At 44.9% G+C, this 16,931-nt stretch overlaps 1 protein-coding gene across 3 annotated transcripts in view; it reads left to right on the top strand.

Moving 5' to 3' along the window:
* LOC138815304 (ran-binding protein 17) overlaps positions 1–16,931 on the top strand; it is a 210,685-nt gene that overhangs the window by 182,374 nt on the left and 11,380 nt on the right. For all 3 annotated transcript variants that reach the window (XM_070004641.1, XM_070004642.1, XM_070004640.1), the window contains one exon: positions 2,490–2,656. In XM_070004641.1, coding sequence (XP_069860742.1) covers positions 2,490–2,656 — 167 coding nt within the window. The remainder of the gene's footprint in view (positions 1–2,489; positions 2,657–16,931) is intronic.

Raw genomic sequence — 16,931 nt, 5'->3', positions numbered from 1 at the left:
TGATTGATAGCATAGTGCTCCTCACTTGTGAACATGACCACATCAATTTCTGCTTGCTGTTGTAGGTGTTAAGGTGTTAAGGTACTTAATCTGTTTGTTTTTATAACTGGGACTTCAAATGTAGAGATGTGAAAGAAAAAGAAAACAAACCAACTCAACAAATCTACATCTGACTCATAGCCCACGCCTGTGCTACCTCCCAGATTCTGTAACCGATGCTCTCTTTCTACAGAGCAATCCCAGTTAGTGGGAAAAGACAAAGAAGTCAACCAGTTGATTCATCAAATTTCCATCACTTTATGAGGAAGAAAACAAAATCTTCTTTCCTAAAAATTTTATAGTCCTATTCTTTTCCAAAACTGCGATTTGTATCTTGTCTGTTACTTCCCTTAATCTTCTGCCCTTGTGCTCCTGCTCGTCTCTGTGTCAGGTCTCCCCTACACCTCCTTCTTGTTTAACTTTCCCTGACACCTCACATTCAAATGACGTGCTGCTTTAAGCTTTTAATATGATAGCGATGCCAAGTGTTATTATTTCTCAACAGAACTCATGACCCTCTCTAGAAAAATTTCTCAAGTGAGTTCACCCACCCATTTTTATACTCGGACAGTATTTCACTTCTAGTGTATTTTAGACATATATGTGTCTGAGCATAAATAGAATGATAAGAAACTATTCTCTTACTGTTACTTCTCAACCCTACTGTCTCATCTCCTCTGTGGAAGAAAGTCCTGCTTGGGGAGATATGGCAGACTTCCAAGAGCCAGGAGGGGTGAGGGAGTGAAGGCAGCGTGTTAGAACCATACCCACAAAATCCAAACTATGTGCTGAGGAAGCAACCACCAATCAGCATGACCTAGGAAAAGGAAGTAGCCAATCAGAACCATAGGAAACTCACTAAAAGCCTTTCCCCAACCACATACGCTTGCACAATGGCAGCAGAGATATTCTTGTATTGCTTAGATGCCCTTTACTTCTCTGAGCAGCATGCTAATAAACCTTTGCTTCTCCACTCACTTTGGTAAATTCTTTTTACCAGTATGAGACTATGAAATCTGTAACACACTTCTCTTCTGGAGCTATTATATTTATCATTTTTAATCATTTCTCTTACCAGTAAAAATCTTGTGTTTTGCATGCCATCATTAGCCAAAAATCATGGGCACCATCTATGCTATGAGCTGAAATTACGGAGTTTGAATAAACCATGTAATCAGGGAGTTTTCATTTTCTTCTCCCCTTTTCAGTGCTGTAGATCAAACCCAGGACTTGTGCATGCTAGACATAAGCTATATCCTAACCTTAGCTTTTACATATTAAAAAATGAAAATAATGCATGTCATACACAATAGTAGTTAGATGTGAATGAGATGTTAATCTAGGGGTACTATCACACCAATTACAAACTCAGAAAACCTTCAGTAATACCAGCTGAACGTCAACATCAAGGAAGACCCCAGTGTACTGGGTCAGCCTTCCCTCATGACCCCTATTCATTCTCTCCCTCCTCAAGCCAAGCGTTCTGCTGAGTCCGTCCGCTTCCCTGGGGCAGCCAGCTCTTGAGTGCCCAGGGGTTTGAAGAAGACACTTGATGTTTGCTTATACTTTTTGCTTAATACCTGGTTTTATTTTAGAGATTAAGGATACAGATCTACAGTCTCAACTCCTTTATTTTCATATGATGGCCATCACAGTATTCTAGTTATGTGTCACTGGACATTTCACTTAATCTGAGTCTTAGTGTTCCCATATGTAAAACTTTTAACACTGTAATAACACATAGTAAACTGTCAATAATACCAGCCACTTTTACTACTGATAACCTTATTTTCTTCTCATTGCCGTCTGCGAAGTATTTTACAAATGGTAAGAGAAGTGAAATGCCTTTTTCAGAGTAATAGCACAGCAAATAATTGAAAAGGATGCGTGGCTCTAAAATCCGTTTCCCATCTACACTGTACTGCCTCCTGTTCATCTCTGCCTGAAAATGACCTTCCTCATATCTAACTGGAATATTCTTTCCAAGCCCAACTCCAGGGCTCCTTCACTATACTCTCCTTGACCCCAAACCAACATGAGTTCGCCCTCAAAGCCATACACGTCATACGTTGCTCATTTTGACACAGTGACTTCTGCATTAAACTGAGTTCTTTGACATCAGGATGAAGATTACACCCAGGGCACCTGAGGTAGAGAACTTTACACTAAGTAGATAGTTCATAAACTTTGCTTGAACTGAGCAGACGTGTGCAAAACCCAAATGGAGACCTCCGTCCAATGCAGACCAGGATATCATTTTCTTATGTGTCTCCTCTGTGCTAGGGCCTAGGTGCACACCAGGTTTAGAAAAACAAGGCAAGAATTTATTTCCAAGGAACTTAGAGTTTGATGTTAATGACTGAAAATCAGGGTTTTTAAAACAAACTTTATAATGGAATGCAGCAAACACTTCAACAATGCAAATGAACCCTTATTTACTATTCATACAGATACAGTGGTCTCCTCCAGCTGCTGCACCAGTTTAGACTACATCGTCACTTACCTCTTCAAGCACATTGCCAAAGAAGGCAAGAAGGCCCTTCGATGCCGAGAGGCTGTGCAAGCTGGTCAGAGACTATTACACTTTATGCAGCAAAACCCAGATGTTCTTCAGCAGGTAATCTAGTGTTCACGTCTTTCCCAGAAGCCAGCCAGCTCCCTACACTTCCCTTCTATTTGCTGCCAAGGCTCTTTAGCAGTTGCTCTCTAGGAGTTCTTTCCCTGAAAGCTGATGTACACTGGTCCCAGGGCCCCAGCCTCAGTACCTGCGTGTCGCTCAGCTCACCCTGGCGAACCCGAACCCACAGAGGCCCGAGAAAAGGTAGGCACACTGGAGCTAGAAATAGTCACCCTGACTTCTTACCTGGAGCCTCTGAAAAATCCATCTTCAGTCTGCTGTCTGCCTAGTGTTTGCTGCGGCCACTTGCTAGGAACCAGCACAGCATAGTTAGTGTTCTTCCCAAGTTCACATTAGGAATCACTCTTCAGGCAAGTTAGGTAATATTTCCCAAGAGCATGTAATTAACAACCCACATGCTTTTCTTTTCAACTGTACTGTCTAATTGGCTAACTTGAGTTCAGTCTAAGTTTTAAATTACAAACTTTAAATTGCAAATCACAGTTCACAATGTGCATTTTAAAATGAATATACAGGATATAGTCTATAATCCCAGCTACTCAAGAAGTAGATGTGAGGGGGAACCGAAGGTTGGAGTGGCTGGAAGCCAGTCGAGGGGGGAGGCGGGGGGGGGGATGTGATAAGACCATATCCCCAAAGCACGCACGCCCACACTACACAGGAGGCAGGCACCCTACCTAGAAAATAAGCCAAAGCAAAAAGTGCTGGGGGTGTGGCTCAAGTGGCAGAGAACCTTCCTAGCAAGCAAAGCACAGAATGTACACGCCTTTTTAGTGGATATACTACTGATAATTCTGTATCCACTAAATTGGAAAAATAATATCTTCCTATTTTTTTCTTTTTGTCCTTTTTTGTCAGTCGTGGGGTCTGGGTGCTATCCCTGACTCTTTTGCTCAAGGCTAGATCTCTGCCAGTTTGAGCCATACCTCCACTTCCAGTTTTCTGGCAGTTAATTGGAGATAAGTCTCATGGATTTTCCTGCCTGGCTGGCCTTTAACCACAATCCTCAGATCTCAGCCTCTGGAGTAGCTAGGATTACAGGCATGAGCCACCAGCACCCTGCTAAGTTGTTTTCTTTTGCCAAATTGTGTCCATACTAATCTATGATTTACAAATGTAAATACTTAGTTTCTTGCTACCTTGTCATTTAAACTTTAATGAAAATTAATACTTAAAAGAACTTATGCAAACTATTTGTGGTGAATGTTCAGCTTAGCAGTTATTTTCTGTGTATGGATTGGGTAGGGGTGTATTCATGTTTTGAGTAATGACCAGAGGCTGTAGGTCTGCAGCTGATTGGTCTGACCCTGAACGGTTACAACAGGTGGGTGGTGCAGCAAGGGGATAGGATTTCCTGGGAATCTGGCAAATCCATGGTTATTTATTTCCTCTAGTAAATTCATGCTCTACGTCAGCACCAAACACATGAGCACTGTGCCAGATGAAAGAAAATCAATATTCATGGATTTTCCAGAAATCAGACCCAGCCCTCCCCGCCATAGCAAGAGACAAGTCTAAAGCCAATTCACTCACCCAACATGGAGCAGTAATCATGCGTTGTCCCATAATCTGTAGCAGAGAGTTTTAGCCAAAATTGATCATCTGTGAGCACAGAAAACGGTGGTGCACAAGAGCATCAAGTGTGTCTTTACTCAGGACCACCTTGCATTTGCTGGCTTAAATCATCTCTCTGTGTTAATAAGAGGCGGTACTCTTTCACTTTATTGTATATGACTGAGATGTGATAAATCTTTATTAACAACGGAATGCATTCTATTTATTTGGATTGTAGGCTTTCAGATACATTTTAAATATTGATGACTGGTCCCTGGTAGTCAGCATACATAGGATTTGCATCTGCACTGGTTTCTATCATCTTGAGTGCCTCTGATGTCAACTATTGGGCATGGTAATACCTGACATCATCTCCTCAGGTCACCGACAACGTTGACCTCTATTCTTATGCACAGTGTCTGTCGTCTCAAAAGCTCTTTTGAATTGATTTGAAATTTTGACTCTTCCCTTTATGAGGCTCTAAAATTGATAATTATTCAGATGGGAACTGAGTGCTGAGTGAAAAATCAATTCCACCCGCTCTCTGCTGCGTATAAAATTACTTCTGAGTCGGCTGGGCTGAACGGATGGTCAGGGTAAAAGCAGCCGGCAGGAGCAGTGGGAAGAATTAGCCGGACAGAACTAATAGCCTGAAGGGATAGACTTGGAAAAGAGGGAGTGGGCCTGTTGGGGGTTATTATGAGCGGGGATGGGTCCCCCTGATGGTCTGTGTACATCAGCTTTCGAAGACCTTATAAATCAGCCCTGAAGAGCAGCAGAACCTCAGGTCCCCCCTCACCAGAGGGGCCTTGTATTAGATTATTCTCATTTTCACACTCAGATGAAAAGTGACTCATTGGTTATTCATTGATTGCCCATTAAACGCTGTTTTTGGTGGATGATTTGCCTATCACGGAAGGTAGTAAACAAGGTGGCTGCTTCTAAACGTGCGGTTTTGGTTTTCAGGGCATCTGTGTCCGTTGAGTAATGCCTAACCCTGTTAAAAGGAATGGGTTACAAATCGCTCAGCAGTGATGGAAAAGTAGACCCTAATGACTAATTGTGCTTGGAGTTTAGAGAGGGCCTGTCAGCTCTTTAAGCTAAACTGATGCAATGATACTGCAATTATTTACTAGTTTGAACTCTTTTCCTCCAGCCTGGGCCTATTTTGCTGAAAGCTTAATTGCATGAAGAGAGTCAGCTCTAAACTGCAGAAGTTACCTCCTCGCATTCCATAGTACAGGATGCATGGATTTAAGTAGGCAGCCTCCTTTCAGGCTTTTCTGTTTGTATGCAGCAACCTGGGAATGAAATTTTGAGTGCCTGGAGTCAACTTGAAAGTATTTATTACTACCCCTATACAGCTTAAAACATTGTCTTAAAAACTATTTTCTGCAGGGCTGGGAAGGTGACTCAGTGTAGAGCACTAACCTTGAGTTGAAGAGCTAAGGGACCGCACCCAGGCCCAGAGTTCAAGCCCCACGACTGGACCAAAAAAAAAAAAAAATACACACACACACACACACACACACACACACACACACACACACACACACACACACACACACACACACACACACACACACACACACACACACACACACACACACACACACACACACACACACACACACACACACACACACACACACACACACACACACACACACACACAGTCAAGTTGGCCATCTTCCATGCTTTACATACAAATGTAACTTTGTAAACATCTACCTTTAGTTCCTTTGAGTCTGGTTGAAGTGCAAGGTGTTGCCTAGCCTTTACTGCTTAAACTTAACAGTTGAGAAAAACTCAGTTTGCATAAATTGGAGGAAGGATTCCTAAAGTGTTTTAATGTCATTAAGAGAATAAACTAGGGGCTGGGAAGGTGGCTCAGTGGTAGAGCGCTTACCTTGCATGCATGAGGCCCTGGGTTCATTCCCCAGCACCACATAAGCAAAAAGAAAAAAGCCGGAAGTGGCGCTGTGGCTCAGGTGGTAGAGCGCTAGCCTTGAGCTGAAGAACTGAGGGACAGCGCCCAGGCCCAGAGTTCAGGCCCCACGACCAGACCCAAAAAAAAAGAATAAACTAAAAATGTTATAAACAAATCAATGATAACAGTGTTAGTATTACTAATTACTCCTGATTAATAGATTAGACACTGGTCTAATACAGTAATTGGGAAGTTACCATTTGTAAGTGAATGTCTTGGTTTCATCATTGATGGTAAGTATTTGCAACTCTAACCATAGAGAAGCATTCACTTGGTTATGTCACAGAGTGAAAGATGTGCTGGATTAGAAGCGGCACTTGACAGACTGATTCTTTTTGAAATGAGACGGACAGGACACTGGATACTGAACGCTTCTCCACTGAGAACATCAAAGGAAAGTAGTTGCCCTAGAGAGAATACCACCTTCCACAGAAGCATTCATTATTCTCTTACGCAGTTAACTTATTAACAAGTATTTTTAGCAGTGTTACTTTCATATCTATACATGTTGCATAGAAGGATCAGAGGGGTTAGGTTTGAATTTATCTTATCCTTATCTGTCTTTTTGCTCAAAAGTGCTAAAGTCCCAGAAAAGTTCTAATTATGGTTTTATTTCTCCCCTCCCTTCTTTTTTTATTTCATTGTTATTTCATCTTTGTTGTTGTTTGGTAACATGGAATTTAACTACAGGTTGTGACTAGCTGTCAGAAGCTGTAAGAATCCTGCTTCAGTGGGGATGTAAGCTAAAAAGAGCATTTACCCTTTTTCCTCAATCAGTCAGTCAATCAATGAAAATTGCTTTTGTATAGTGCTCTTCATGACATGCCTCCCAGAGTGAATTGCAGCAAAAGGGAAGTCATCTGCACTTTTTTCATTTCTGTGTTGATCCTGAAATGATATCGCTCAACATTTTGACACACTATACATCTTTCATACTTACGATTCCATTTTATAACACTAAGTAGGAGAAAATGCAGTTGCATTTGTAACTGAGTTGAAAACTTCGGCCTATAGAACTTTTAGCAAGATTCTCACAGATGTGGCAAAATATCGTCACATCACATCTCTCATCCTCCTAACAAGTAATTACCCAGACTTTCTAATGTTGACCAGATCATTTTCAGTGGCCCTTACATAAACACTCACCCTCCATGTAATCAGCTCACTCAAATCTGGTTGATTTACAACTTTATTGCTAAACATATGACAGTAGCTTTATATCAAAACCAAGATGAGGGCTGGGAAGGTGGCTCAGTGGTAGAGCGCTTGCCTTGCATGCCTGAGGCCCTGGGTTCGATTCCTCAGCACCACATAAGCAAAAAGAAAAAAGCCAGAAGTGGCGCTATGGCTCAAGTGGCAGAGCACTAGCCTTGAGCTGAAGAGCTGAGGGACAGCGCCCAGGCCCAGAGTTCAGGCCCCACGACCGGACCCAAAAAAAAAACCAAGATGAAAAAATATTCGTGACTTGATAGGGAACTGACGGAAGCCAGCGACCAAAGGGAAGCTGACACTTCTTGTCAGAGGTGTGCCTCACACATTTGGCGGTGACCGCGGCCTCCTTGCCAGCAGTCTGCGCCAGGACTCGTGTCCTATTTCTAGGAAAGAATGGGATTGGCAGGCTTCGGTGCTTATGTGCCTGCGCAACCTTAAGCTTGTTGCTTTTGTATTACCAGATACACCGTAGGTCTGTGAAGGTATAATATAACCAGACATAGAAACTGAGGCAGAAAAAAATTAGGTAACTTTCCAACCAAAGTCTGTTTGATACGACAGTTCACTTGCTTAACCACAAAAAGCGATCTGCTTTTCTCGTGTGCTCAGTGGCTTTTAATCCAAGGACCTGTACGTGTTTTAAGCACTTAAAGTAAGGCAAGTCAAGCATCCGTCAGCCCTCCCCGGTCACCTTAAGATGGAGTAAATTAGACCAATGTCCTCTATCCCTGGGAGGGAAGTTGCCTGACGCTGTGACCAGGCACGGAGGTTGTAAAGCGTAGGTGGGTGTGCACCCTTGAGAAGATGAGAGCCAGTGGGACGACGGGTCGCGATGCTCCTCAGTGCCTCTGAGGCAGCTGCTGAGGTTTCCTGTAACCTGATTTCTCTAGGCCAGCATCAGCATGGCAGCTGGACATGATGGTAGAGAAGCCCAAGGTTGACCTCTGACCTCACACCCAGCACCGCTCTGTGCTTGGTCCTTCCAGCACTGACCAGTCAGTGTAGAATGCCGGTGTTCACCACGCCCCCCCTTCTAAAGGCAGCTCTTTACTGGCCAGCACGATCTGGCCTATTAACCGCCATGCCAGAAGTCTAAGTCCGACCCCGGATCACACCTTGTCTAGTCCCTACCAGGTACCACAAGCTAAGATGGCCTCAGGCCGGGCAGAATGAGGAACACTGGAAGGAAACCCTGACACAGCGCCAGCTGAATGTGTCCTACAAGAATATCAGAAGTCCGCTTGCCAGAGGTATTGAAATGTCTACCCTAAAGAGAAGCCAAAAATCCAGATTTTTAAATGTTGTCCACCAGTTGAAAATTCAAGACAAAACAGAACACAATGGCAGTCCATCACATACGGCTGTCAACTTTCTGCTCTGTATTATGCAACCCTAAGGAAATTCAGAACTGAGACCTCTCCGTGCGTGGTCCTGGGGTAGGTCTGGCCCAGCCTCCAGGTAGCCTGCTGCGGTCCAGCCACCTCTGTCTGATCGTTCAGTGGCTTTGAAGCATACTTTTTTGTTTGTTATTTGAGAGGAATGCCATTATTTTATTTTTTTAATGTTATTTTTCTTTTACTAAAGGCAGGGGCGTGTTTGATTACATCTGTGTCTGCGCATACTGGAGGGTTACAGTGAAGCTCAAGTCTTCACCTTTCAACATTTTGTTATTTTTAGATATTTTAGATAACTAGGTTTGAATAACTTCAGTGTGTGCATATGTATATGTATGACTATATGGTCGTGTGTACAAGCACATTTGTGTGCATGCACTGTGTGTGTGTGTGTGTGTGTGTGTGTGTGTGTGTGTGTGTGTGTGTGTGTGTGTGTGTGTGTGTGTGTGTGTGTGTGTGTGTGTGTGTGTGTGTGTGAAGATGGGCACAATCTAGTTACTAAGGATGAAATCAGAATATCCAGGAGGAGCAAGGCTGAAACAAAATACCTGGGTAACAACTAGGCATAAAATTCCTAATGGGAAATAAGCCTCTTAAGAATGAAAAACTTGTGATTGCTACCCTCAAGTACTAGTTTAGTTAGAAATTTAATGTTCTTAATTTTTAAAATAGGAAAACTCTTAATTTTATTAATATGGCATTCTGTGACATTATGAAATTACTTGTTCATTTTTAGAAGGATTTATGCAAGTCTAAGCCATTTGTTATTAACCACATTTTTGCCACTTTGATTTAATTTTTGTTATAGGTATATTTTCTGGATGACTGGCTCAGAATCATCTTCTTGACTTACAGTCGCCAAATTAGTGTTATGACGATCAGAATACACTGTTAGGGTGCCTTGTTTTTTTCCCAAGATCCCCTACATCTTGGTGTTTGTCCAAACCCCTGGCAGAGACTGACACCTTGCCATGGTCCATGAACATCTGCATAGTAACCCACACAAACATTTTTCATAAGTACAACCTGCAGACAGTAACTGTAGCTATCAGACATATTTATCAACCACTACAGAAGGAGCCAAATGGAATTGCTGTAGTTAGATCATTATATACTATAGAATAAAGAAGTGTGGTGAACACTGTTCCAAACGGTTAACAAAATGAAAGAGCCCTCCCTCCCATCCTACCAGGACGTGTGATTTTCTACCTCTAAGCACAGTTTAAGGATGTAATCCACTGATAGCATCACTTGCCTTATTAATTGAAAGGGATGGAATCCACCAGATGTAGCCCAAACCAGCAGAGAGTTGGGTGACTAAGCAACAGCAAAGACACCATATTGAGGGAGCCAGAATCCAGTCTCCAAGTCATTTATTTCAGCCAGTGACAATACATTTAAACTCCTGTGCCTCAGCAGTGATTGATGGTTTAATATCATATATAATTTTTTTAATGAAGGAAAACCATTTAAATATGTTACCATTTGCACTGGTATTCTCCTATGTACATAACTGCATTTAATCATTATGGGGATTGTTTTTATACTTGTGTAATTTGTATCCTGGAAATAACTGTCAGAGCCATCTCCTGCTGTTGCTGGAAATGGTAGAGTGTGCTTTACCCTTGAGCCGGTTCTCCTGCACAGGATTTGGAGGGGCCAGCTCGGGCTGCCACCACGGAGGAATCCGTGTTTACATTTCTGAGGGTGAGGAATTAGCCACAGCCGGTCGTTAGTTCCCATTTTCCGAGGCTCTGATATTTAAGTGCCTTGGTTTTTGTACCAGCATATGATTTGAAGAGTTTGATTTTAAGACTTTTAATATTAAAATACATAATAAAATTTTATTATCTAATTACAAGAGGGTTTAGCCTCTTATTAAAGTTGCTAAATCAGGCCTAGATTAGCATCATAATGGCACAGTTTGACATAGAATACTCAAAAGTCAAGTTCCAGGGAAAGGAGGGGTTTTGTTGTTACTTGGGGTGGAAGGGCTCCTCTCCTACCCTCACGGAAAACAACAAGGATGAAATGCTTGTGTGGAAACAAACAAGGAGCAATTTGGGATGCTAGAGAAGGAGTAGAGGTGTCAGCCTGGGATGGTCCCCCTAGGCAAGGCAGCTGGTGTCTGCAGCCTTTGTTTATCTGCTCCTGGTTTGTGTAGCCTTTAGGCCGGCACCAGGAACAATCACTCCTACAGGGTCAGCTGCTGGTCAGAAGCAAAGTAAGAAAAGATTCTGCGTCCAAATGCAGTAGCTATAATTTCTGTACAGCTGGCACCTGCTACTGGTGCACAGCATGAAGGTGAAAGGCCAAAGAGGCAGTTGTTCAAAACTCAAGAATGGCTTAAAGGGACTTGTAGATTAATCTGCTTTATTAACTTCTGTATATTAGATAACTATTGCTGTGAATGACAGTACATCTTTTTGAATAAGTCGAATCTCTTTCTCTTTTAAATTAGCTTTTGAGTAATGAATATTAAATAGAAAGCGTTTCAGAGGTAATTAAATGAAACAGAATGATGTCATTTCACAATTCTATTTGTGTGTTTGTAAAACAGGGAGACTGAAATGCTTTCCAAGGAACCAAAAAAACCTCTTCGTAAGTAAGAGTTTGTGATAAGTCACAGATTCATTAGCCTTTGTCATTAACTGAAAAATATTATGTAGTTTGTGTCTTAGCATGAAGTCACTGGGTGACAGTGGCTTGTTTTGGCATTCCCAGGAGCCCCAAATGTTTTCTTTATGAATTAAAGCGACTGCAATCTGTCATCATGCCTTTATCTGCAGTTTAACGCAGTCAGTTTTGCTATTGGTCTACTACAAATGTTCTCCAAATAGCCCAGGAGTTGAAAAAATGAACAGTGCCATATCTTTTCTTTTACACTAGTGTAAGTAGATAAAGAACACTTCATGGGGATTTAAAAAAAAAAAAAAAAAAAAAAAAAAAAAACAAAAAAGGCATGGTTCTCCACAAAGCCCAGTAGCAATCAGCAGGCTTTCTGGGAGCCTTTTACTCAGAATGGACAAATGACAAAGCAATGTGCTTCTTAGCTTCTCCATTAATAGTTACTGGCATATTTGGCTATATTTGTAAATTAAGACTTGAAAAAGTCAGTAAATGTATTAACTTCTGCAAAAAAAAAAAAAGAAAGAAAGAAAGAAAGAAAAGGAAGGAGTGGGGGAGAGGGGTGGGGTACTACAGAAACTTTCATAGGTAAAATGCCATCGTCAGTTCTGGGAATGTTTTTAACAGTGTTCAAAAGAAATACTCTTGTTCTTTTGGTTTTGTTTTTTTTTTTTCTGTTGGCTTGGTGGTTTTTAAGTTTTGGTGTTTTAAGAAGTCTGAAAAATGAAAACACTGCAAAAGACAGCTGTTTTTATACTGCTGTAGCACAGAGGGTAGAAGTTACTTGGAGCTTTATTTGACACAAGTGCGGTCTTTACTCTGAGCAGTGTTTCTATGACATCTGAAGGTCGCCTGCCTGCCTCAACCTGAGCCAGCCAGGACTCGCCAGATTGTCACAAAGGGGCTTTAGACCTAGAGAACATTAGAGATGCCCCCTCACCATCCTGAAGACCACCCTGCCTAAACATGTAAAAGTGTACTATCTCAAGAGCCTAAGTTCTGACTTTCTCAAGATGATTTGATATCGAATCTCATGACTTGCACCGAACTGTGGAGGCCTGACGCAGCCCTGTGCGTGTGCTTCGCCTTCCTTGGCGCTCTTTCTATGATAAGCATTCTCAGAATCACACTCGGTAGTCGGGATGAGGTTGGGGCATGGTCTGGATTTGATTATTGCCCCAAATTGACTTTTACTCAGTTATTCCTTCCATATATCTCCGCTACCACCTGGGCGTGGCGGGGGTGAAGGACACCGTCAGCCCTTCCCACGGGCTCATGCCTCAGCTCATGCTGACTCGAGGTGTAGTCAATGTGGATTTTTCCACTTGAGTGTACAGGTGCGTCAACAGTAACCATATAGACAAAGACTCAGAGGTGCGCAACTGCCCAGGTGCTCAGCCAGTAATAGTCATGCCTGGTGCTGTGGTTTGGCTGTGATTTTAATTGTGTCCCCACAAAGGTTTGTGGCATTGGAAGTGTCGTCCCAAGGTTGGCACTATTGGAAGATGCTTTGGAACCCTTCAGGAGATAGAGATTTGTGGGAGTTCCTCCGGTCTCTGGAGGAATGAGGCTGTTTTCCAAGGGGTGGTAATGAAAGGAGCTTTCTGGGTGAAATGATGCCATATGCCATTAGCCAGCCTTTGTTTGTTTGTTTGTTTTGTCAGTCATGGGGCGTGAACTCGGCCTGGGCGCTGTCCCTCAGCTCTTCAGCTCAAGGCCAACACTCTACCACTTGAGCCACAGGGCCACTTCCTGTTTTCTGCTGGTCAGATTGGTGATCAGAGTCTTGTAGACTTTCCTGCCCAGGCTGGCTTTGAACCATGATCCTCAGATCTCAGCCTCCTGAGTAGCTGGGATTACAGGCGTGAGCCACCAGCGCCCGGCTACCATCCAGTCTTGGACTCCAAACCATAACCTAAATGATCCTCCTTTCTTTCTCTGTAGCTTGCCTTAGGCATCTAACTTTGTGTAAGCAGACTAATAATACATCTGGACATGTATATACACATATTTTTTTTCTATCTATAGATGTCAATAGATCTAGATCTAGCAATCTACAGTAAGGCTCTCGTCTCTAGGTCTTACACTAGGACTTCCCTGCACCATACCCTGCCATTTCTTTTCTTTTTTTTTTTTTTTTTTTGGTTGGCCGTGGGGCTTGATCTCTGGCCTGGGCGCTGTCCCTCAGCTCTTCAGCTCAAGGCGAGCGCTCTACCACTTGAGCTACAGCGCCACTTCCGGTTTTCTGGTGGTTTATTGGAGATAGGAGTCTCACGGTCTCTCCTGCCCGGGCTGACTTTGAACCGCGATCCTCAGATCTCAGCCTCCTGAGTAGCTAGGATTACAGGCGTGAGCCACCAGCGCCCCGCCATACCCTGCCATTTCTTCCCTAGCACTTCTCATCCCCGTAGTTTTGGCCAGGGAATACAGCAGGGTAGATGGCAAGCTGTCTCCTGCCTTCATTTCTCCGAGTGGCACTGTGAATGGCATGAGAAGCCCTAGAGTTTCTTGAAAGAGTGGCACAGAATAACAAGAGGGTGATTTATTCATCCTACGGCTACTGCTGGTTTCCCAGACACTTGCAAGTTAAACTGTGTGACCCCAGTAAGTAGGAGCGGGCTCCTGGAGAGCCGAGCCCAGCCTTGATTTTCAGTTCTGTCTCAACTCCAAGGAAGTTCTTTTCAGGGGGAAGTGTCTGCTGCTGATCCCTGTTTGAGGATCAAGGTAGAAAGAAATCCTCTGAATTTTCCTGAAGTCATGCTGCTCTTGATTTTTAACTCTACCCTTTTTTTTTTTTCTTCTTTTTGCCAGTCCTGGGGTTTGAACTCAGGGCCTGGGCCCTGTCCCTGAGCTTCCTTTGCTCAAGGCTAGCACTCTACCACGTGAGCCACAGCGCCACCTCTGGCTTTTTCTGTGTAAGTGGTACTGAGGAATCGAACCCAGGGCTTCATGCATGCTAGGGAAGTACTCTGCCACTGAGCCACCTTCCCAGCCCTTTACAATGCTTAGAAGAGTATGAACAGCGGAGCTTCTGCCTTTCCTTTGACTGAAAGTTCTGTCTTTGAAGTCTTGCATCTTGTCTTTGGTTGGAAATGTTCTTGCTCTTCTGAGGACTTAGCCACATGTCCTTGGAGCAGTTTTCTCACCTCTGCGATGCATGCCACCCAGCCACGGGGTTCCGGGCCTGCCTTCAGTTCACTGAGCACATTCTCCCGTGTTCTCATGCTCAGACTCTGGAGAGTTGCCGTCGTAGACCTCCTCACCCCACGTGGACGCCCCTCGCCTCTGTGCGCTGAAACACACTGCATTACAACCCCACCCGTGAAGTAAACTGCCCCAAGGGACAGTCGTGCAAAATAGGAGGCCAGAAGAGAAATCTCTGAGGCCACAGGCCAGCCCCAGCCACAGTGCTGCTGATGCGGTAACACGCGTCTCATTCGAGATGGACACCCGCCACCATTCAGAGAGCTAACAGCATCCGTTAGGGATAAAGGCGTCAGGATGGTCTCTCCCACACAGTTAAGACTAGAAGGAAACAACTTGATGGGTGGGCACTAAGACATAGGACACAGGAGCTCAGGAGCTCTGCAGAGCCACCTTTTACTCAGCTCTGGGCCCTGGTCCGTGACACACAGTAGGAGGTCATTCTTTCCTTGAGCAGTGAATAAGCATAAACAAGACGGAAGGGAAGCCAGATGCCAAAACTCACACCTGCCATCCTAGCTGCTCAGGAGCCTGTGATCTGAGGATCTTGGTTCAAAGCCAGCCCTGGCAGGAAAGTCCATGAAACTCATCTACAATTAACCATCAAAAAGCATAAGTGGAGCCGGGTGACGGTGGCTCATGCCTGTAATCCCAGCTACTCGGGAGGCTGAGATCTGAGGATCATGGTTCAAAGCCAGCCCACACAGGAAAGTCCATGACACTCTTATCTCCAATAAACCACCAGAAAACTGGAAGTGGCTCTGTGGCTCAAGTGGTAGAACACTAGCCTTGAGCTGAAGAGCTGAGGGACAGCGGCTAAGTCCAGAGTTCAAGTCCCACGACCGGAAAAAAAAAAAAAAAAGTGAAATTTTGCACTAGCCTTGTGCAAAAATTGCTAAGGGACAGCACCAGAACCTGAGTTCAAGTCCCAGTATTGGCACAAGGAAGGAAGGAAGGAAGGAAGGACATTGTGGGCAGCAGGAGAAAAGGCCCCTGGCACAGTGCCAGGCATGCAGAGGTGGAGTGCAGGCGTGCACTGCCCGTGTACGTGTAGCAAGACCGAGAGCTGATCACGGAAGTGGTGCCCACAGAGCGAGCCCCTGCTCCCCCGCCCACCCCGTTACTTCCCTCGGCCCCTGCATTAGAGAGACTGGAAACAAATTGACAGAAACCTGGAAGAAAGTAACTCAGGTGATTTAGGAGAATGGAAGGGCTGGCTTATGGAGCCAGATTAAAGAAGCTAAATATGTATAGCTCGCCTAAGTGACAACTAAATGGGCACTTGATAAGTCTATAAATACCGGGGAGACGTAAATGCCAGGAGGGAAGGGATCACTTCGCATGGCACGACGGAGTATTGGCATAATGGGATGATGTTAAGAAAGGGAAAGTGAGGGTTGGACATCAATAACAGCTTCCTGACAAGGAGAACTGTTCCTGACAGGGGACACTATTAGGCTATGTGCTGTCAGCCAAGGGAAGAAATGTCAGTGCCATTTCTCAGCGTACTGCGGTGGGGCCAGCAAGGCATGGGGGCCAAACAGGGGCCCTTCTGTGCTGCTTCTCAGGGAGAATGACCCGGCGTGGACCTGCCAGAGGTGTGGGTCCTGAAGAACCACATGCCACTGGCGAGCTCCCCTCAGCCCCCAGTGACCCCCGTGTCCTCCAGGGCCTCTCCCCATTCCCCAGCACCAGGCCCATCACCAGCCCCTGCCTGACTAACCCCTCTCATCCACCACCAGTGACCCCTCGCGTCCTCCCCTGGCCATAGGACTGCCCTGACCCCCAGTGACCCCTCCCTCGTGTCCTCCCCTGGCCATAGGACTGCCCTGACCCCCAGTGACCCCTCCCTCGCGTCCTCCCCTGGTCATAGGACTGCCCCTGACCCCCAGTGACCCCTCCCTCACGTCCTCTCCTAGCCATAGGACTGACCCTGACCCCCAGTGACCCCTCGTGTCCTCCCCTGGCCATAGGACTGCCCCTGACCCCCAGTGACCCCTCCCTCGTGTCCTCTCCTGGCCATAGGACTGCCCCTGACCCCCAGTGACCCCTCCCTCGTGGCCTCTCCTAGCCATAGGACTGCCCCTGACCCCCAGTGACCCCTCGTGTCCTCTCCTGGCCATAGGACTGCCCCTGACCCCCAGGGACCCCTCCCTCGTGTCCTCTCCTGGCTGGCTCCCCAGCCCTCCCCTCATCTGGCCCCCTCTCAGCCTTGGGTCTAGTCTGGGGTCTTCATTTTGCAGCCAGACCTTGCGCTCGCTAGGCAGGTGCT

Source organism: Dipodomys merriami, unplaced genomic scaffold, assembly GCF_024711535.1.
Source record: "Dipodomys merriami isolate MVZ:Mamm:240054 unplaced genomic scaffold, mDipMer1.0.p SCAF_636, whole genome shotgun sequence".
NCBI lineage: Eukaryota > Metazoa > Chordata > Mammalia > Rodentia > Heteromyidae > Dipodomys > Dipodomys merriami.
This window is presented reverse-complemented; position numbering and strand designations above follow the sequence as displayed.